The following is a 23,210-nucleotide window of genomic DNA, read 5'->3' on the forward strand; positions in this document are numbered from 1 at the left end:
CTGTTCTGGGCGCAGAAGAGGGCCTGGCCTGCTCACTCACCAAATGGTATTCTGTGCACGGTACTTGACTGCAAAGCAGTTCCTTGTTGCCTGTGGTTTCCTCCTCATAGCCTGTGGTTTCCGCGCTGCTAGAGTTTGTGAGCCTGCCTCCAATCCCTTGTCCATGAATTGCAGAGGTCGGAGGCATCAGGTGAAGCAAACTCTGCTGTTGAGCCTATAGCTTTGGTGAACCTTCCGAGGACCCACATCTGTTGGCCTGCAAGCTTTCCAAGTTGCTGGGTTACGCAGGCAGAGCAAGGGCTCAAGTTACACAACATGTGCCGCTGTCAGCCACCTACAGGTTTAATAAATTATATGCATCAAGCTTTCGGCTCAAGCACGTAAGCAGTCTGTAGTGTGTGAGAGAGTTAAAGTGGGAGTTTTGAAGAGGAACAGAAAAGGCTAAGCTGGGTTGCACAGAAGATGGGGACTAGGCTAGTTCAACATAAAGACCTAAAAGTTAATGAAATCTGTAAAATTGAAATCTGTAAACAACTAGTGGACCTGCTTTTCAAACAGCAGGTAGGACACCTTCAAATCATGTCAGCTTTCTGTGGGCAAAAATTTCCTGCTCTGTTACAGGATGTAGCAGTGCCCACCAACTTGGATGACTTTTAAAGGATTAGGCAAATTCATGCAGGATAAGGGTTTTATGTTCTGCTTTCACTGCTGGAGGTAGTATTCCTCTATATACCAGCTGCTGAGAATCATCGGTGTGGAGAGTGTTCTTGCTTTTGAGTCATGTAGGCTTCCCACTGGCATCTGGTTGGCCACTGTGACAATAGGATGTTGGACTAGATATGCCTTCGGTCTGATCCAGCAGGCTCATCTTATGTTCCGACCAAGTGGTCTTGTCAACATTAAATACAAGAAAAGAAAATTAACAGAGCAACTTTGTCTATGCAGATATGCCAAGAGACCCTTGCATTTCCTGCATGAATTAAACTGCATCCTAATGGGTCCTGCCTGCAGGAGGGCAGCCCTTTTGTTGACTCATATGGGCTCAATTTTAGTTGCACTTGAAGGTTTGGTGGTGTAAATTACACTAAACTTTGTCCGTGGGACTAGGAAATTTGGATGCAGAGTAACTTTGCTAATTCATTTCTTTGCCCTGACATGCTCATTGCATACATTGGGCATACCCTTTCTTTGCCCTTTCCACCAGCAACAACTTCCAACATGGCTTGCCCTTAGCCTGTGTTAATAGTTATGTTTGGATAAATCATAAATGCTGCTTTAAGGTCAGCTCAGCCAGGAGTGGGAAGTATTCCACAACCCAACCGTGCTCAGGAAGAATGATTGGAGATTAGAAGTGCACCACCTGAGTATTTTTTTGTGAGCATTCCCAATATCTTTCTTCCAATGACCAAGGAATGGTGCTTTAAGAGTTTTCAAATGCTGACAGTTGAAGGGAAATCTCAAAATAATGCTTTTAATTTGGTCCAAGATTTTTACTATCTGTAAAGGAGAGAAGGGGTTTAGGCTGCAGTCCTGTCTACTCAGAAGTAAATCCACTTGAGTTTAATTAGCATTGTTGTTGTTGTTGTTGCTGCTGCTGCTGCTGTTGTTTAGTCATGGCCGACTCTTCGTGACCCCATGGACCAGAGCACGCCAGGCACTCCTGTCCTTCACTGCCTCCCACAGTTTGGTCAGACTCATGTTTTTAGCTTTGAGAACACTGTCCAACCATCTCGTCCTCTGTCGTCCCCGTCTCCTTGTGCCCTCAATCTTTCCCAACATCAGGGTCTTTTCCAGGAAGTCTTCTCTTCTCATGAGGTGACCAAAGTAATGGAGCCTCAGCTTTAGGATCTGTCCTTCCAGTGAGCACTCAGGGCTGATTTCCTTAAGAATGGAGAGGTTTTATCTTCTTGCAGTCCATGGGACTCTCAAGAGTCTCCTCCAGCACCATAATTCAAAAGCATCAATTTTTCGGCGATCAGCCTTCTTTATTTTCCAGCTCTCACTTCCCTACATCACTACTTTACTCCTGGGGTAAATGGGGTTAGGACTGCAGACTTACTTTCAAAACAACTCTCTTCTGGGGAATTAGAATTATTTGAAACCAGGTGAGGCCTGTGACAGTACTATAGCCTTGGGGGTCTCAATAGTTTAAAAACCATTGTAAGCCACAAGATGATGCTCAGGCCTATGAAGTGCCAATAAGTCTTTGAGTAGCTAATAAATTGACACATAGAATTGTAAATCTCTGAAGTGTAGAAGCTTTGTGAAACTATAGGACAGCAAACTTACATTGTCTGATATTGGTAAAACAGAGATATTCCTAAGCTGAATATTTTAGAAACTCTTGCCTGTTTAGGCCCCACCTTCTCTCTGATATGATTAAGATGGCTTGACAACAGTACTGGCACAAAGCAATCACAACAAATAATTGGGAGTGTGGGGGGATTATCCCAAACATTGGAATATCAAATAATGCAGAGGAAAAACTGATAGCTGGCTTGTTTTCCCTTTCTGTGCTGCTGTTACCTGATGTTCTTCTGAGGCAGCGTTAGTGATGGAGTAATTAACAAAAGTTTCCACAATTTTGGCTAATAGTGGCACAGTACACCCAGAACTGTTCTTAAGTGGCCCTCATTCTATGAGTTTGTACGGGGGTAGTCCTCAGCAGAATGTACCTTCCAAAAGTTATCAACACTAGCATGGACTTAATTCTTTCTGTTCAAATAAGTAACAGTTGTTTTTCCTTCTTGCAGGTTCTGCCCAGTTGATGTTTAAGAAGATTCACAATGTTTCCTTTGATGTCTGTAATAGAACCGAAATTATCATACCATGCATAGTTACTAATCTACAAAGGTTCAGTAGAGATGAAATATTTTTGAACTGGAAAATAGATGGGAAAGAGTTTTTTACTTATGATGGCTATGAGAACAGGTATTTCAAAAACAATACTTTTTTGAGTGTAGATCTACTGGATATATTGAACCTAACTGCTGGTGTTGCATCAATCAAGATGTCTCTAAAGGAAGCCGTTCCTGGAAACTACACGTGTGTAGTAGTAGAAAGAAACAGAGAAGGAGAGAATGTAATTGAACTTCGATATGGTACACGTAAGTTATTTGTCTTGTTTTTCTCTGTTATGTATCAAGACTGGTGCTTTTAAAGGCCCATGTATAATTTATCTGGATTCTTGGGTGAATGACAAAGTAGCCAGGGGTCCACACATTTTAGTTTAGTAGCCAGCTAGAATTGGTGCTGACAATGGAGTCTTTCCCTCCCCTGAGACTTCTGTGGCTGCTAGAGGAGGGCAGGGTGGGGTGGGGCTCTCTATTGAGCTTTACAATGGGCAGTGTGCCCAGTGTGGCTTCTCATGCTGTGTCTTGCAGACAGAAGTCTCGTGTTGCACTGAGTTTTGGCGAATGTGTTTCGGCTTGCTCAGCACAGCACAAGAAACGTTCCACCAAATCCTCTATGACTTGGGAAGAGCTTTGCTGGAGGTTGGAGAATCTGTTTCTTGGTGTTCTGCTTCCTAGAGGGCCAGGATCATTTGTAGCTGGCAAGCAAGTTTGTTGGGGTGCAAGAAGCCATGTTGGCAGGTAGGTGACAGTGGATTTATCTGAGATGGTAATGTTTCAGGCATGCTTGGAGAGCTCCAAAAGGATCTCCTCAAACTCGATGAATGGGCAATGGAATGGAAAATTACAGTATAATAAATTACAGTGGTAATAAAGTGCCATATTTTCCCGTCTATAAGATGCCCCCATGTATAAGATGCCCCCTATTTTGGGGGACTCAGATTTAAGAAAATGGGGGGGAGATGGCCCCGTGTATAAGACACCCCCTAATTTTTGACATTATTTTAAAGGAAAAAACCTAGTCTTATACACGGAAAAATACGGTAAGTGATTTTAATTTTAATTTTTGTCTGTGGCACAATGCCATTACAAAACATGGGATTAATGCAAGTACCTACAACCACAAATTGATAGCAAATCTGAAGCCGGGCTAGGACAAACACCAGGGAAGCAGGCGTAAAACAAAGCACTAATAATATATAACACTAATAATCATCAATACAAACTGAGGTTAGGAGCAACATCAGAATACCATTGTCACTGGTCCTCTTTGCCACTTATCAGGAGGGGCAAGAATGTAGTGATGTCAGGGCTGTGCAGTCACACCAGTGGAACCAATCCAGTGCTCCTGCTGCTATGCCAATTAGCCCTGACCTTGCCTTCACTTTACCTCTCCTCATTCATGTAAACTAGTGATGACCCTGCCAGGAGACTGTTTCCTCTTCCCTGCCAGGGGAGCCACTCCTGCTTGCATCTTGATTTTAGACAGTTTTCTTTTATCCTTGTGAATTCCACAGTGTATTTAAAGTACATGCACCCTTCGTTTCGTTACCAAAATCCAATGCAGCTCATAAAACGCAGCCAGTCTGAAAACCACAAAACCAAACAGTGCAGCAGGTTAAGGTGGCTGCAATAAAATATCATAAACCTTTTCTCCACAAGAAGGCAGCATGGACTGGGTTGCAGAGTCCCAATGTTCCCATATGAGGTTGGTAAACAGCACAGTGGATGGCAAAATAAGGAAGGGACAATATGTATCTCCTTGTAAAGTTGGGCTGGATGGAGGAGAGGTTTCAGCCCCTCCCCCTCCCTGGCACCATGATTAAGATGAGCATTGTCCCTCTGTCATTCATTGGATGTTCAGTGTGGTAAGTGGAGGAGAGTCAAGCAAGCCATAGGCAAGGTGGCAGTGCCCACTTTTGGCAATGCTTGCTTCTGGTGGTGATACATCATTCAGGCTGAAGAGGCTTAGGCTGCTGGTTTGCATTCATGGTGGCTAGAATGGTATTTTCTCCCACACCGGGCTACCCCTTCCCTATACAATATAGTAGGTGAATCTTAAGAGGTATCCAGAGCAGTGTCCGGTTCTTTTTGTTGGATGAGCTTCAGCTGGTATGCCTCAAGGATGTGGGAAAGGTGCTTGGATCAATGCAGGTGGCTACATGTGTCCTGGGCCCTTCACATTGGCAGCTGTGGGATATGCTAGGTTGGTGAGAGCCAATAAAGTGAAGCTCAATCCGGGTAACACTGAAGCACTGTTAGCAGGTGGTTCCTTTGACTGGGTAGGTGGGATTTAAGCTGTTCTAGATGAAGTTGCGGGGGACACGGGTGGTGCTGTGGGTTAAACCACAGAGCCTAGGACTTGCCAATCAGAAGGTCGGCAATCCCCGCGCCGGGTGAGCTCCTGTTGCTCGGTCCCTGCTCCTGCCAACCTAGCAGTTTGAAAGCATGTCAAAGTGCAAGTAGATAAATAGGTACCGCTCCGGTGGGAAGGTAAACGGTGTTTCCATGCGCTGCTCTGGTTTGCCAGAAATGGCTTAATCATGCTGGCCGCATGACCCGGAAGCTGTACGCCGGCTCCCTCAACCAATAAAGCGAGATGAGTGCTGCAACCCCAGAGTCGGCCACGACTGGACCTAATGGTCAGGGGTCTCTCTACCTTTTAGATGAAGTTGCAGTCCCTACACCACAGTAGGTATTCAGTTCGAGGATACTTCTGGATCCACTACCATCACTAGAGGCACAAATTGTGCAGAGTGCCTTCATCATCTTTAGTTGGTGTCCCAGCTGTGACCCTATCTGGACAAGGATAGCCTAGCTTCTGCTGTCTACGCTCTGGAAATCTCTAGGTTAGGTTGGGGCCTTCTCGGTTGTGGCTCCCTGACTGGAATGTTCCTTTTAGAGAGATGTGCCTCGCACTATCACTATTAGTTTTCTGTGCTATGTGAAGATGTTCCTATTCACTCAGACATTTTGCTCTTAGTTGGTGCTTATCTTTCTAGTTTTTAGTAAGTGACAAATAAAATGAATAAAATAATCCTCACCATCTGTTTCCAGAGGCAGAATTTTAATGAATTTAGTTAGGCACCCAGTTTGAGACAAGCCATAGATATGCGGGGTGGGGGGGGGAATCCTCTTAAGCAGGGATGGTGGGCCTTGTTCTGTCCATTTGTTTACCTGGCAAACTGACCTAATTTTTAGCTGCTGTACAAGGATTTGAGCATAATTATTTTTCAGATTATCCACTTCTCGGAATTGTGCAGTACAATTTTTGCCTCAAAAAAGTACACAAATCCATTATAAAATGTATATTTTAGAATAAAATATGCTTAGAAATGTGTGTGTTGAAATAAAATTTGTATTTAAATGTTTTTAAATGTGAACTTTCATACAGATTTGGGTTTTTTTTTAATAGAAAAGTCAGGTTTATGGACAGAATGGATTTTTGAATGAATGGGTGTGAAATTGTCAGAGACTGGAAGTAGACTAATTGCTACTTCTTAGGAGACTATGTAACTTTGCTAAATCAACAAGGCAAACTAATAGCATCCAGTATGAAGTAGAGAGAGGCAGAATATGGACAATCTCTCTTCCTCTGGGAATCACAACTCAAATAATGATGAAAGAGGCTTTCATAGGCTAGTCTGTGAGAAACAGCCTTGTACCAGGTGTGGGCAGGATGTCCTCCCAAATCAAAGTAGAACAAAGGCTTATGATAAGTCTAATTTCATTTTTGTTGGAGTTGGAGATCAACCTGCTTAGGGATGTACTGTAGCAATGCCCCTTGACACCCTGAGTTGGGCAGCCACATTTGGACAAGAATGAGGAAGAGCCTTTGTGCTGAGAGTGGAATTAGCAGAGGTAGAAATGTCAGTTTAGTAGTGCTTTGCAAAAGTAGACACAGACACACAGGAAGCAGCCTTACAAAACACCTTCAACAGGTGCAATTGAGTCCGAACCCTTTGATACTGGAAAAGGGCCTCTCTGAGTGAGACCATCCATCAGCCTCAGCCAGCATGGTCAGGGGTTATGAGAGCCATATTCCAACAAAATTTGGAGGCCTTCATGTTGGCTACCCCTGAAATACACAGGACTTGGCTAGTTGAATCAGTGGCCTCACTCGGTATAAGGCAGTTTGATTATGCCCTTATGCTTATTCATTTCATGTACTGCTTGATTTTTAAAAAAACAGCAAGCTCAATGCAGTTTGCAAAACAACAACAACCCAACAACAATAAAATTACAAGGAAAAGACTATTGAAAGCAGCTAACTAAATCATAAATCAGATTAAAGCACATACAAACATTCTGCATGTGTGGGTAGCCTTGTGTAAACAAAAATGTTTTTAGCAGGTGCCGAAAGGAGTGCACTGGATGCATCCGCCAGATGTGAGTAGGCAGGGAGTTCCAAATTGTGGGTACTGCCACACTAAAAGGCTGATTTCTTACAAATGCGGAGCCTTATGGGGCACCAAAGGCCAATGTAAAGAGAGATGTCTTCAGCACATGGCGAAAGTTGTTTGATGAAAATACTAGACATGCATGCCTCTGTGGAAAGCGAGTCCCACAATTTAGGGGCTACCGCAGAAAAGGCCCTCTCGGGTCGTCATTCCTTACACTTCTGAGGGTAATGAGGTACAATGTATCTTGTCTGTATTGAGCTAATGCAGCAGCAAGAGCTTTACTCCTATGTATATGTACATCTTTCTTGCCCATGGATATTGCTGTTTTGGCTACAGGTGCAATGCAACTTGAACCTGGAATTAAAATATAGGTTGATTGTTCTTTTGGTTCTTGAGGTTTAAAATGTGTTTATTATTCAGTTCTAACGGAATTAATCAGGCTGAATTATACACATTTGTAGAACTATGGGATTTGAGATTATCACTTGTGGTAAATGTCTTGATGAGTGTTGAAATTGATATAGAAATGTATATTCCTTCCCCCCCACCTTTTGTTTAATTTTCTTTATTGTTGAAACGTTTCCACTTCCAGTTCTTGACAACAAAATTGTCCTTATTCTCAGAAGTGATTTTCCTGAATCTTAGACAAAACATACCTTTAAAATGTAATTGTAAAAGCTGCCCAAGCTCACAAAGGAATCACAATGCCACCTTCTGGTTAGAAAGGAAATGGCAATGATCACGGGGGCATTCCTGAAAGCATGCTACAGTACCAAGAATTTCAAGAATCTTCAAGTAATGGCAACTCAGAATTCTAATACTTTTGTAATCAATTCTGGAAATTGAATTGACTCTAAAAGTCAATTTACATTTGGCCTGCAGCTTGTTTATAACCATTAGTTGAATTTTGGGATTTTGTTATTCAAGAATTCTGTGTAAGAAATGGTTAGATCAAATTATCCTACTCTGAACACACAGCATTATTTCATTCGTAGATGGTCTGTAATTGCCTGCATTTGTATAATGTAGCTATATGAAGTGCAGAAGGATAAGCAATTTTAGCTGACTAACATGATAGCTCAATTTACCTTTAACAATTGACAGTGTTGTGTCACTGTGTGTTTCGAGAGGAAACTGGAGCCATGATTCAGTTCTGACACCTATTTGGGGGCAGAGAAAGACTCTTCAGTGCTCCTTAACTGCAGTGTAACTAGCCATGAGCACTGAAGCATTTTTGTACTAGTGGGGTCCTAGATGCCTGCAACAGTGACTCATACCTGGCCATAGAGCATGATGGCTGGGGCTGGTGGGAGTTGGAGTCCAGCAATATCTGAATGGCCACAGGTCCCCCAGCACTGCTGTAGATTTTCCTGGACTCTGTGGTTTGTTTTTATTTATTATGAGTATTTATTAAATTTGCATGCTGCCCTTCATCCGAAAATCACAGGTCGGTTCGCGACATGAAAATGCAAATGAGAACACAAAACACATACCGGTAATTTAAAAAACAACAAACCAATAACCCCCCCTTCCACAAACAAATCAGCCAAGAGAGACATTTCCCCTGCAGTAGCAGTGCCTCAAGTGCCATTTCTGCTGCTACTGTTCCTAATGAATTCTGCACAGTGGGTCTTTTAAAGAAAACCAAATGGAAGCAGCAACGCTGCCACCACCAGTAAATATTTTGGTGGGTTGTCCGGCCACTCAAAGCCTTTACAGGCTGCTTCTGGGTCCCAGGCAGCTTGTTCCCCATCTGTATTCTGAGCTGCTAATTTGGATGGAATTGCTAATTCTTCTTTCAAATGTTTTTTGATATAGCCTAGTGCAACTAAATTGCCAGCATGAACTGATAAGAATGAAGAACTGTGTTTTCAGCTGGGTCTTCTTAATTTTGAAAAAATATATATAGCTAGATCTCTTTTAATAAAGTAAACTCAAGGTGGCTTCCAAAAAAGTTCATTAAAGACCTAAAGCACAGTAGGAGCAGTTCAATTACCAGAGTGAGTTGCATGCAGTAAAAACCCCAAGGGGAATTCAACATAAAAACAAGGAGATTAAAATTTAAAACTCATATTAAAAACTTGCCAAAATCAAAAGGTCTTGACGGCTTGCCTTGAGCTTCAGAGATAGGGAGCAAACCAAGTCTTTTTAAAGAGGGAGTTTCACAAGTTGCCGAATGCCAAAGTAGAATAGGCCATGTTTCACACTCAAGCCAGTTGTACTTCTGAATGTGGTGGGATGCATTGTTTGACCTTGAATGTTGAATACAGGATCATATGGCAGGATGCCAGAGATGCCTTGGTCTCAGATCTGCAGAGGCAGATTCTTTTGGAGGTAGCCCTATGTAGCGTGTGCTACAGTAATCCAGTCTGGGCATGGCCAAGGCATGTATGTATGTCACTGGCTAATCTGCTTTATCCAGGAAGGGACAGAAGTGATACAACCCCTGCCATAGTACTCCTAGCAATAGCTGCTACCTTAGCATTGAGGAACAAGGCTGGGTCCACAAGCTCTCCCAGCCTTGTGACCTTATCGTTCCAAGGGGATGCAAGAAGAAGACAAATCTCCATTCCCAGATCATGCAGATGTGTAGAACAGATTTCTCTCTGCAGATGTGTCACAGATCTTTCCATATTCTCCACTTCATGTATTGCTGATAAAGGCAAAGGTGATGTCTTGCCTCTGCAAGAAGATTCATTTTGCGGTCCTTAATGAGCTGTAGACCTTTTGTCTGTATGATTACACTCTTTCCACCAGTTCCTTTGCATCATTTTGGATGTTTCATGTTCCCTCTTTTCCATGTTTGTTTACTCTTGCAACTTGCAAGTGCTAGGTCAGTTCTGTAGTGGCCTTTAAAGTAGATGGAATCATAGAACTGTAGAGTTGAAGGGAATCCTGAGGATCATCTAGTCCAACCCTCTGCAACATTGGAATCTTTTGCCCAATGTGGGGTTCAAACCCTTGAGTCCTGCTCTACTGACTGAGCTAGCTTAGATGTTGCCTTTTTTCTTTTTTTGTCACTGCCGGTTCTTCAGTATAGATGGATGGATGGATGGATGGATGGATGGATGGATGGATGGATGGATGGATTTAGCCTTTGAATTGAGCTTAATGGCTTTGTTGTGGGACCTGGCTTGTACTAAGAATTTAATGCCACAAATAGCACTGTTATTAACTAGTGAGTAGCTGACAAGCTGCTGAAGTGTACAAGCTGAATCTGCTCCTGGGTATAATCAGTTTGTTCCTTTCAAGAAGTTTGATTCTTTCCTGCTTACTTGCATGGCCAGATTTATTCCATTAGAAGGAAATAGTCATCACAATCTGGCAATAGCAGTTGTAGAAGTTAGGTCATGTTGTGCTCCTTGAATTGTCATTGTGTTTCTGCGCAGTATTCTTGCATTTCAAGGAATGGCCTGATCAGAAGTAATTTTTTTAAAGTAAGCATTCCAAAGGCTAAAATCCATTGCAGTGTTTTTTATCTAGGGTCTTGCTTTTCTTAGCCAAATAGCTTTACTTGGCTTTGCAGAGGAAATGTGATATTATTTTTAGATTATGAAGTTCTATGTAAACTACCATGGTAGTATAGCTTCTGTAAGTATTTGGGATGGATAAGAAGCCACTGTGGTACAACTTGTTCTGAGTCTCAGTTTGTTAGTATATTGATCCAGATTTAGGCATGAATTAATTGACTTTGTGGTAGACATGAGATCAAAGAAGAATAAAAGTAACAAGTTCTCGATAACTTTTAATAGCATCTTAAACTTGTTTTAATTTCCTTTGATAGTAGCATACTTGAAGGCAATCAACAATTAAACATTCATATTTTTAATGTGTGTGCACATATTTAATAACTTTACTCAGTTGTACTAGTGGATGGCATATAAAGATTTTTGATGTAATCTATCAATAATCTGTTCCATGTCAAGGACTTTTGGAATGTCAAAATGAAACTAGAGAATAGTTTTCTAATGTTAAGCCTGTCTCCCTGGAAATGAGCCAGTCTGTTGAGATGGAGAAGCTGTTACTCTTAAGATACTGGGTGTAGGGGGGGATGCCCAAGGGAGAACAGTAAAAATACACAATTCCATCATTTTATGAAAGTGAAACTTAGAAGAGTGTTTGGTTCCTCCTGTGGTCTCCAAAGTAAACCCCAGAGCTAATGTCAGGTCAGTATATTAATTAATACAATAAGACTTGCTTGTTTTGTGTTGCTAAATCAAACTAAAATTTGTATTTTCTACTATATTTTTCTTATAGCATTTTGGTTTCAACCAGTGGAAGGTTTCTTAGTCATTGGTGCAGCCATATTGGCGGTAGCATTGTTTTTGCTACAGGTTGGCTATGTTGGTAAGTACTAAATTCTTTATTCCTTACCAATGCTGAATAGTATTTTATCGTAAAATGCTTTGCACGTGCCCAACAACGGAGTAAAAAGAAGTAGTAGTTAATGCATTAGGTTAAAAAAAATGTGTAAGATTTCATAGTATGAGCAGTTTATGTAGCTTCTAACATTTTCCATTCTTGGAAAATTACCAGGAATAAAAGATTCCATTGTAATTAATTTCAAGTCTGATACCCTTTAATATGTGACTTCTGTTGATGGTGATCAGTACCTTTTTCTGATGATCTGCTGTAGAAAGGAAACCTGTGGTTATCAATGACTACTTGTTCAAGATCTTAGCGGTGCAGTGAACACAGAACACATTTTGCTTCTTTCTAGAAGGATTATTATTTTGTAAAAAAAGAAAGCTAGCTCCGAGTCTGGGGGCCCTACCACCTGTTGACCTAATACCCCAATCTCAGTGGGCCTGGCTAGACTTGGAACGTTGGAATGGCTTTAGCTTGAGGAACTGGTTTGGCAACCTTTCTGTCCCACCTCCACTCTTCATTGGGGTATTGGCTCTGTCAGCAAGAAATAGGTGACTGCTCCTCCCTTTCTTGATGTTCCTCAACTTGGCCATTTAATTTTGGGGGAGTTATTTCCTATGCCTGCCTACAAATCAGTCCTACTGTGAACAACTGGATTGAAAAATAATCTGAAAATAGGTACTTGCACAGCTCATATCCCAATTGCATCTTGCTAGGAGACTTCCTAGACTGGCGTCTCATTCATCACTACAGGAAACAGGATGCAGTACTTGATAGGCCTTTGATCTGACCTACCAGGGCTCCTGTTGTATTCTTAGTGCTTGAACTGTACAGCTGCGGATAACATTTCAATAAAGGCTTAAGCAGCACTAGCAAAATGCAGGGTGTGAAATGGAGGTGCCGGGAGATTTGGGATCTTTCAGACATGTTGAGGGGAGTCAGGGGAACAGAAAATTCATAGCAACTATGTGCTAGACATCTAACCTCAGAACTTAGCATTTCATGTTATTGAAATATAAATATAACAGGATTATTCCAGTGACAAATATGAGCCAGAACAGTGTTGTTGTTGTTTAATTGAATCCCAAGAGAAGTGCGGAAGCAACAGTAGATACGGCGTCACTGATTGCATACAGCCACAAATTCTGGTTTTGTAATCCTTGCAAGTGACACTACCCAACAAAATGCCCTATGCAAGTAACGGTCAGCTAGGTGGAGATACAGAAGACTGACAACAAATGCCCACGCGCCACTTCATGCACCACTCGCCCTAAAACAAATAGTAACACAGTGATGCCTCAGAGTGGTACCATTGCGTAAGTTCACCTGGAGGTTTGAGGTAGAATATTCTCAACATGTGGGTGACACCCAACTCTGTTTCTACTCCACATCTAGTTTAGGTGAAGCAGAGGAAATGCTAAATCCAGCGCCTCGCTGTGCTAGTGGGCTGGATAAGGGCCAACAAATTGAAGCTCAGTCCAGAAAAGACTGAGGTGTTCATCTTGTGGTTGACTGGGTTGCACTCTGCTGAAGGATTATGATTGCAGTCAGTTGTTTCTCATTGATTCATCACTGTCAAGCACTAGTTGTTTGGTGCTACAGAATGCTTAGACCAGTGTTGTCTAGACAGAGGTAGCCTTGCTCTGGTGATTTCCTGGTTAAACAACTGTAGTACTTGGTGCTGCTTTTGAGGGTGCTGCTGCTAGTTTACTAACTGGGACTGGGTACCATGATCACATCATGCCCTTGCTGCATTAGTTGCACTGACTGTGGCTGTGGCTGTGCTGAAATCTGTCTTCCATTCTTCAAAAACAACCACCACCACCCCAAAACCAACCCCTACCACTGTGAAATAGGCTTCTAGGGTGGTTACTTTTTTTGCTGCATTTCTGGGGTGATTTAAAGCTTCTTAATAATTTTGGTGGGAATAGGGTTGAGTGTACCTTATTGTTGTGAGTTTTTTTAAGGAAGTGCAGTCACCTGGTGAGGTTGCAGAATGCAGAACAATGGGGAGACTTGTAGGATGAAAGAAAGCATGCTCACAAACCTCAGCAGCCACTGTGAAAATAAGGAAAGTGCAACAGAACTCTTGTACCCTGCCCATTTCCCCCCTCTGATAATTTTTGGATGCAATTTATTTTCTTATTAATTGCTGTAGAATGGGTTTGGTTTTTAGTTTGGTTTTCTTAAAGGAGGAGATATTTTCAGCACTCGACTAATCTCTAGCTCCAACTAAAAGGACAAAACCAGCAATTAGATGAAAACCCTTCTTTCTGCATGGGAGAATTGAAGCATGGCCTGCCTCTGCATACACCTTCCTATGCCTTGCAACCAAAGGGCTTCTGTGGGTGCCCTGCCATCAGAGGCAAGAGAGATAGCTACCAGGAACAGGGCTTTCTCAGTGGTGGCTCCCAGTTATGAAAAAATTTCACAAGAGAAGCTTCCTTGGCATTGACTGCATTATCATTTGGGTACCAATCAAAGCCTTTTAATCCTTTGTGGGCTCCATTACTGTTTTTCTTCTGTTTATTGGTGTAAACTTAGAGCAACCTGTTTAATAAGTAAATAAGCAAAGTTTATCGCTCAGGGCTTCTGCAGACACACATACATAATAATATACATAGCTCAAGACCAAGAACAGAGCATCAGAATACATGGTACATTGCCATGGTATGCTAGTTACAAGATTTCCATCACAAAATCACAGCAGTACAGATTAACGCGTGATCTCCAGAGATCATCAATCACTTTTGCTTCCCCATGACCTATTTTTAAAAATTGGCAGTCCTGTATGACATTTTAAAATCTGTAGCATCCAATAAAAATGGAGTGATGCTTAAAGGGGAGTTACTTCTTTCCTAGCAAGCATTCTTGCTGAATATGGCAGACTGTCTCTGATTGAACAAAGGCCTTAGAAGTAGATCTGGTTACTCCACCATTCTAGGCAATAATTTATGCTGTACTGATTACTGTACTGAGATGTCCGAATGAGCCCACACCAATGCTCCATATAGCATCTGGGGAAATAATTTACCCTTGTAGAGCTCTATTAAAGGACAAGGAGAAGCTCTTTGATATAAAGCTTCAAAGTTGCTGTAAAGAGAAGGTTACAGGATGGGGAGAGAGAGATTTAACTGAAAGAACTGAATTAAAGACATAGAGTTGCAGCTTTAATAGTTTTCCCCCCTCAGTTATTCAAACTTACTTTAGCTAAATTGTATTTGTACACTGAGTCCTATTTTAAACTGCTGTGAGAATTTTAATGAATACCCATACTAAATAATAGATTAGTATCACTCGGTGTCCAGTAAAGTAACTTTTGGCATGGGGAGACAGCCAAGGCCGATCATCATTCCCATATGGTGGAATACATTTTCCGTGAAGTGAAAACTTGCTGAACAGCCATATAATAAGGCTCTCTTTCTGTTTCTGATCTTACGAGCTCATTTTATGGTATCCATTAACATGTTTCTCTGAATGAGCCAATGTTCCCCCACAGGCATTTAGTATGGAATTGCCATGCTTCATTCACTCAGTGTTACAGAGCATCCACACAGCACTGTCGTTCATTCGTTGTCATCCTGGATTTTCCCTGGGTTCATATGGAGTACTTGAATGGAAGGAGTACTTGAAACTTCACAGATGTATTTACCTTTAATGCACTCTTTAGTCTTTTCTAAAGGGTGCAGTTTTTCCATGACAGACAGGATAACTGACCCATGCACACCTTGGCACACCATTACGACAACATTTGTGTTGAGCACCATTTTTGACGGCATTTTAAAAATCCACCTTTAAAAAAAAAGTGAAAGAGAAATATTCCTGTGACACCATACTGCTGTGGAATTATTGCAGTAGAGTGTTACAGCACTATAGCTGTATTATAGCTAATAAATTAGCATTATAGCATGGTGTTTATAATGCTATACCTCTTTTTCATTAAAATATTTATGTATGAGTGTATGCATTCATGTATATGGGTTTGTGATCATTAAATGATCAGTTTTAAGAAATGAATGGGAGTCATATAATGGCATCCAACACAATGGTTAAACTAAATGAGTGCTGGAGTCCCCACACATAACAACTCAGTCATGCCCAGTGGCACACAAAGAACATAGCAGGATGAATATAGGAAGAAAAGAAAAAGACATAGTTGCAGGAACCCAAGTAACAACAAAATAGATGTGATTACTGAAACATAAGCATGTGCAAATACACACACACACACACACACACAAATATATATCAGATACAAAATATGAGTTATCCAATCAATGCCTGCTACATAAATAGCAGTGGAGTTGTTGTTTTGTAGTTGTTAATTCATGTTTATATACTGCTCTTTATCAAAAGATACCAGGGCAGTGCACAACGTTAAGAACACATTACGGAGCAGCAATAATAAAAGTATAATAAAAAGCATAATAATAAAAAGTATTAAAAAAATCATAATAACAGCAACCCCCACCCCACCCCTGCTTTAACAGGCCATAGATTATTTAATGGCTAAAGGCCTGGGTAAAGAGGAATGTTTTTGCCTGTTGCCTAAAGACATGTGGTGATGGCACCAGGCCAACCTTTCTGGGGAGAGCATTCCACAGTCAGGGAGCCACTACAGAAAAGGCCCATTCTCATGTTGCCACCCTCCGGACCTCTCAGGGAGACATAGAGAAGGACCTCCAATGACAAGTACAGGGCCCGGGTCAATTTGTATGGGGAGAGGTGATCCTTAAGGTGTTGAAGTCCTGAGCCATGCAAGGCTTTATAGGCTTTACAGGGCCAGGAAACTAATTAGAAGCCAGTGCAGTTGGAGCAGGATTGGGCTTATATGTATGCTCAAACTGTCTTGATCTGTTGAGCATTCTTCTCATTGAATTTTGCACCAGAACCTTCCGAACCTTCTTCAGAGGCATAGCTGTCAACTTTTCCCTTTTCTTGCAAGGAATCCTATTCGGAATAAGGGAATTTCCCTTTAAAAAAGGGAAACATTGACAGCTATGTTCAGAGGCAGCCCTGTGTATATTGCATTATAGAAATCCATCCTAGAGGGAGCTTACCAGAGCGTAGGCCACAGAAGTTAGGCTATTTAGATAGGAGTGTAGCTGGGCCACCAGCTGACACTGACAGAAGGCACTCTGTGCCACCAAGGCCATCTGGGCCTCAAAATGACCGTGTTGGATCCAAGCTACTTAAGGTTAAAATGGAGTATAACCCCTTCAAGAGCAGGCAGTCTTCTACCTATCCAGTCTAGCGAACCACCCACTAGCAGTGCCTCAGTCTTATCTGAATTGAGCTTCAGTTTATTGGCTCTCATCCAGTCCATTATCAAGGGAAGACCAGAAAATTCAGGATTTTCTCTTCTTTTGTACTTCTTCAGAAACCAGTTGAAGAATTATTTGTGGATGGAAGCCATTTATCCTCTTATTCTTTCTTTCCAGACCCCACCCCACCCCCTGGACATACTTTATTCCTATACATTGTGATTCTGCTACATGTACCTAGGCATTTGAATCAATCCTAGAGGGTTGTTACTCCAAGAATGAAGAGCCCAAGTGAAGGGTTTTCAGTTCATGGGCAAGGGGTAAATATATTGAAATGCATGGCCTGCTGCTGCTGCTGCTGCTGTTGCTTATCCGGGGAACCCCTCCTTTTTTGCTATGTATATAGGAAAAAAATACAACTCTGTACTCCTAATAATGTGGAAAGTCGATTGTAATTCTTTTTGTGGCTTACAAAAGAAGAGCAATGATTGGGTAGTGCTAGTAGCCATCTGTTTGTCAGTTGCCTGTCTCTTTTATTTGCAGGAATTAATAGGTAATATTTTCGTTCAATTTGCTTCTGAAAATTCCACATGCCCTTGGTACATATGTTGAAGCACTTGAGAGAACGCAAATTGTTATTTATAATACTGTGTAATTTAAAATGTCATTCATAGACCAGTGCCTATTGCAGTGGGCATTGTGCACATTGAGGGAGTTTGTAATGCTAGATGTGGATCTTCAAAGCTTACTAATCACTTTAGACATCACTTTGGATACAGTATATATTATTAAGCTAAAAACAGTCCCATTGTGCTGGAGCGTACTTACATCTGTGTGATGTAATGTTTCTTGGGGATGCTAACCCAATGCCTGTAGGCATTATTTCATGTCACGCTGATTAAGTAAACATTCGACAGAGTAGCAAAACCGAGCATTTCCAATTTATTGCTGTGCTGCAGAGGTAAACTGTAAGACAGCTACTGCTTTAATGTATCAGAAAACATGAGTATAGTGAGAGGTGATTACTGATAGCTGTTCAGCTTTTAAATGCTGCTCTTTAGAATTCTACTTGCAATGTTTCTTTCTCTCACACACATACTTTTTAAAACACGGAAATCATGCTGTGTCTTTTTTTTTAACCACGTGCAACATCTACAAAGATGATTCTGGAGCAGAGAAAAGTACCTGGCAGTTTGTTAACAGTGCCTAGGGCAGAAGAGAGCACAGCTGGTGTTACTGAGCGTACAATTTTTCCAACTTCTTTTCTTTGGAAGGCTCCCAAAGTGCTGTACAAACCTATGAACCATCAGTCTTTGAAGCAAACCACTTCTGTAACTTCGCTAATTTAACTGGGTGTCCTTAAAAAAAGAAAAGGAAGAAGACTGGCATGTTCTGTTGAATTAGGAAGGAAGAATTTAGGATCTGATCTGTCTCACACATGAAGCTAACAGCAGACGAATTGAACTCTATGCAGAGCACTTCTGATTTGAAATAGAATAGACAGAGCTGTAGATTTTGCTTGTGGCCAGTATTGTATGGCACAGGTGGAGTGTTTGCTGCTGGGAGGAAGAGGAGTGCAGGAAAGTAGTAATGGGGGCAGGAAGTCTTGGAGCGCATAGTTGCAGTTGTCCCTTTGATATTGCCAGTTTGAGTCGCTCAGAGTTTTACAGGTTGTGTAGATGATTGTTACAGATTTCACACAGCCGATCCTGAATCTGCGATTGTGTGAACCTTTAGTGGAGGAGTTGGAATTTTAGTTTCACTTACAAAGCAAGTGTGGGATGAATAATGTGTGCCAGTGGTAGAAAGGGGCAGGCAAACCATTTGAATTTAACACAGAGGCATCTAAAGCAAATGAGAATGTTCATAGCAGGACATAAATGTAAGGCGGCAGCATGTAGGGGAGTAGTGTTCATGGAGGCAGCCATTCTTTTCAACATATTCTCATAGAGTGATGGAAAGCCATCGCCCCACTTGCATGTGCGTTCAAAGCGTGTAGCAGCAAAGAGACCAGGCTTTAAGGAATCCAACTATCCCTAATTGCATGCAATAACAGAAGGAACCCAACATTTCTGTCAGGGGACTGCCATCGGAACAGGGAAGGGAGGCAGTTGGGATACAGGGAACCTCTGAAAATCTTGTGAAGCAGTTCCTCTTCCTGCGGTGGGGAAAGCCACACCTCCAGTGGGGAAGAGGGGAAGGGACCAGAAGATGCTGCTGGGAGCCCCAGCGCCGCACCCCGTCAGTCTGAGGGTGGGAAAGGCCACACCTCCAGGGTAAAGGAGCGGAAAGGGCTAGAGGATGCTGCTGGGAGCCTCAGCACTGCTCCTTGCCAAGCCGGCCAGGAGGGAAACATGCCTTTTCTGTCGCCCACCTTGCGCAGAGGTGTAAAACGCAAAGAAGGAAGGAAAAGGCTGGGGGTGACTAAGCTCTTATGTTGGGGGAAGACCCGAAAATGACCACTCCCGGATTCTCCTAGTGATTGAGGCAGACATGAACTTGTGGTTCTGCACTGTAAATAGTTTTGCACCAAAATAAAACCTGTAAAAGACAGGTCAGAGTCCTGACTGGTTACTCACGGGCAACCACCATTGGCATATGACAATTTCCACAAGCCTAAAAATACATTTTACAAACTCTTAGAATTGCAGATACCATTTCCACTATCCTCATCTTCCGCTTCCGGTCTTGCCTCTTTAAAAGCCTTTGGTGGAATGCAACCAGTTTGCACTAGGCACACCATTCCCATTTGGCAAATATGTGGATGCTTTAGATTATGCATAAGTGTACAGATAAGCTCTTTATGACAACTCCCACAGCCCGCCCCTCATAAGACTATTTTACAAAACTGAATTTTTTACTGATGCAGACATTGTGGTTTCAATAATAAGGCATTTCCCCTCCCCTCATGCCCCTTTGAGCCTTTTCCTGAATTCCACCCTGATGAAGAGTTCTGGTGGACCCAAAAGCTTGCTCATTATTTTCTGGGAAATTGATTGGTCATAAAAGGGTCTTTTTCAGAACAATGGTGGCATTTTAGCCCTTAGTCATGCAAGCTAGTGTAACTTACCTTTCTTCTGATTAGCTTACTTGGTGGGTTTCTCTTTGGGAGAAGCTGATTTATTTGGCATGCAGAAGATTGGCAGATAGCACCCCAGAAGATAATCACCTCTGTTGTGAAGTAGGTGGTAGTGCCTCATCCTTGCCTGTCCCTGCTTCACTGCACCTCTGTAAGTGTGATATAGAATGATTACAGCAGCATAAACATGTTTATGTAGTTTTATTTATAATCACTGCTGTCCAAAATCACTTGCAGAAACATTCAGCATTTATATTCTGTTGATGCTTTTTCTTCCAGTAGATCATAGAATCAGATGAAATGTAAAAGCAGCATATTTGTGTTTAAGTACTTTAGTGTTTAAATTCTCCTCCCCTTTTCATTTTTACTTAAAGCTGTGAAGTTTGAGATGAGTCTTCTTAAGAAGATCAGCTTTGGTCTTGTAGCACTAATAGTCATGATTATTGTTGTGCCTGGTGCTGTTCTTTTGCTCAAAGGTAAGTGTCAAAAATTAATATCATTACTACTTTCCATCCTTCAGTCTGAAGGTTCCAAGGGCGGTACATGGTTAAATATCTCAGAACCATAAAACAATAATACAGTGGTACCTTGGTTCTCGAACTCAATCTGTTCTGGAAGTCCGTTTGACTTGGTCCCAGAAACAATGCCAACAGCCGAAACAGGCGTTCGGCTTCCAAAAAGCGTTTGCAAATCAGAACACTTACTTCTGGGTTTGCAGCATACGGGAATTGAATTATTTGGGAGCCAAGTTGTTCGGGAACCAGGGTACCACTGTATAGTCCAAACAGAAAAAAACAAAAATCAGAAATGGCAAGCAATCATGCATCCAGGACCTCTCAGCCTGCATTTTAGGCCTGGGGAGACAAGTATGTCTTCAGATGACATTTAGGGGGCAAACAAACCTCTGTGGGGAGGGAATTCCACATCCGTAGTGTGCCACATTACTCTGCCATGATCTATGGATATCAGTGGTACCATGAGCAAGTCTTGCAGATCTTAAAGCATGGGCTGACCAGTAACAAGGGAGCTGGTCCTTCAGATAGTTGGGTATTAAATAGAGCTAGAGCTTTGTCTACCAGTGGGTGCACCTCAGATTGGTTCCAGTGGCAGGCAGATAGCCAGTGCAGATTCTTGAGGACAGGTACAGGGTCCTTTAAAAGAAGCCCCGTGGATACAGAGTACACATATTCCATGGGGCCTCTTTTAAAAGACTCATGATGCCAATTTGCATCATCTGTCAGTAACCTGGCTGCCATGCTGTATACCACCTGCAGTTTCTGGACCACTTTTAAGGGCAGCACCACATGGGGCATGTTGCAGTAGTCTATTGGAGAGGTTGCCAGAGCTGGTGAACCAGCCAGAACTGGACATAACCACTGAAGTTACTTGGGCATCAGTAGAGCTCCTTCAAGCTTTGCAGAAGGTTTTATATACCAGGTACAGGAGATGAGAAACCTGTTCAAATAAAGGAAAAGGGGAAGTTATTACCTTCTGCACAGGGAAAGGGAAGGAAGCTTGTAGGCCTCAGATGCACCCTTAATCTAATAATAATAATAATAATAATAATAATAATAATAATAATAATAATAATAATAAATAAATAAATAAATAAATAAATAATTTATACCCCACCTATCTTGCTGGGTTTCCCCAGCCACTCTGTGTGGCTTCCAACTGAATATTAAAAACGCAATACAGCATCAAACATTTAAAAACTTCTCTAAACAGGGCTGCCTTCAGATGTCTTTTAAAAGTAAGATAATTGCTTATTTCCTTGACATCTCCTGGGAGGGTGTTCCACAGGGTGGGCGCTACTACCGAGAAGGCCCTCTGCCTGGTTCCCTGTAACCTCACAGCCAGGGAACCGCCAGAAGGCCCTCGACGCTGGACCTCGGTGTTCGAGCTGAAGATTGGCACACAATCCTGCCCCTCCTCCAGATTTTGTTAAGTTAATGCTAGGAAATAGTTCTCTCCAATTCACAGCTCATACCAATTCATACCAAGTAGAAGTGAGAGGGACAGTTTAATCTAATAGCACCTAGATTTGTATGCACAGGGCCAGCAACACTGGTTCATTTTCTGGTGCTCTACTTGGATATGATTTAACTTGTTTGTTTGACTTTTATTTACTAAATTAAAGGGGGGGACTTACTAATTGTATTCACTGTATAAATATTTTTTCTAGTAGCCAAATATTTAAATCAAAGTATTCGGTTAGCTAAAAAAAAAAAGTTAATAAAGCATACTTATTGTAGTTTAAATGCTACTTTCAAACAAGCCCAGAGCTTCATTTTGTTTTATTTAACACATGACAGTTCAATAGCATGCTCTTAAAAAAAGTAAAACATAAATGCATTGAAAATTGCTAACAGACTAATTTTAGCATGCCCAAAGAGCTGTGAATTGGAGAGAACAAAATCGGGGGGGGGGGAGGGGCAGAATTGTGTGCCATTCTCAATCTTGAACAATCTGTGACTATACCAGATTGTGAACCGTGAGCCTAATTCTCTCAGTGATGCTTTTCTGCAACCCCTTTTAATTTCCATGGGAGATTTCAAGGACAGGCTTTTTATTGTTTGCATGCACTCACCTTCTTCCTATTGTTAATCCTTTTCTTGTTCAGTATAAATTAGTCATGTCAGAAATAGCTAGGAGTGGTGAGATGACTGAGTACTGTGGCCTTAGTTTGTTTTTGCTTTGATTTCAGATGTGGGGGATATTTGGCCATCCAAATGTTGCTGAACTACAGCTCTCATCGTCCCCGGGCATTGGACATAACTTGCTTTGAATGATGAGAGTTATAATTTAGCAACACCTGGAGAACAAAAAGGTTCCCCACACCTGCTGTATTTCTTTCACTGTGCAAGCATTATGTGTAAAAGATCAACAAGAATATGAATTAAGCTAAGAGGCTGAGAGGGGGCATCACATGTTCCAAGAAAGGCCTGCAGTCTCCATTGACAAAGTTGGTAACAGTTAGAATCTTAATCTGAATGTTAGCTTTTCAAGTAAAAGAGCACCTTTTTTCTGATTTAGTAGTCTTGATATGAATGCTTTTGTTATGTGAATAGCTTGGGTGGTTCTGGAGCGCTGTTTATTACATCCTGTTATGGAAACAGTTCTAGTTTCCTCTTGCAGAGGGCATTTAAGTAGGTCACCTTCATAATTTGCTGCCTCTTTTAGGATATGGTAAACACTGTTACTTTAAAGGGGTAGGACTCTTGTGATTGTATCACTTAATTTT

General features: G+C 41.7%; 1 protein-coding gene across 6 annotated transcripts in view; it reads left to right on the forward strand.

Moving 5' to 3' along the window:
• CD47 (CD47 molecule) overlaps positions 1–23,210 on the forward strand; it is a 45,586-nt gene that overhangs the window by 2,197 nt on the left and 20,179 nt on the right. For all 6 annotated transcript variants that reach the window (XM_083737206.1, XM_083737208.1, XM_083737205.1 and 3 more), the window contains exons 2-4: positions 2,754–3,107; positions 11,513–11,602; positions 20,341–20,442. In XM_083737206.1, the coding sequence (XP_083593332.1) occupies positions 2,754–3,107; positions 11,513–11,602; positions 20,341–20,442 (546 nt within the window). The remainder of the gene's footprint in view (positions 1–2,753; positions 3,108–11,512; positions 11,603–20,340; positions 20,443–23,210) is intronic.

Source organism: Podarcis gaigeae, assembly GCF_964106915.1.
Source record: "Podarcis gaigeae genome assembly, chromosome: 4".
NCBI classification, from domain to species: domain Eukaryota; kingdom Metazoa; phylum Chordata; class Lepidosauria; order Squamata; family Lacertidae; genus Podarcis; species Podarcis gaigeae.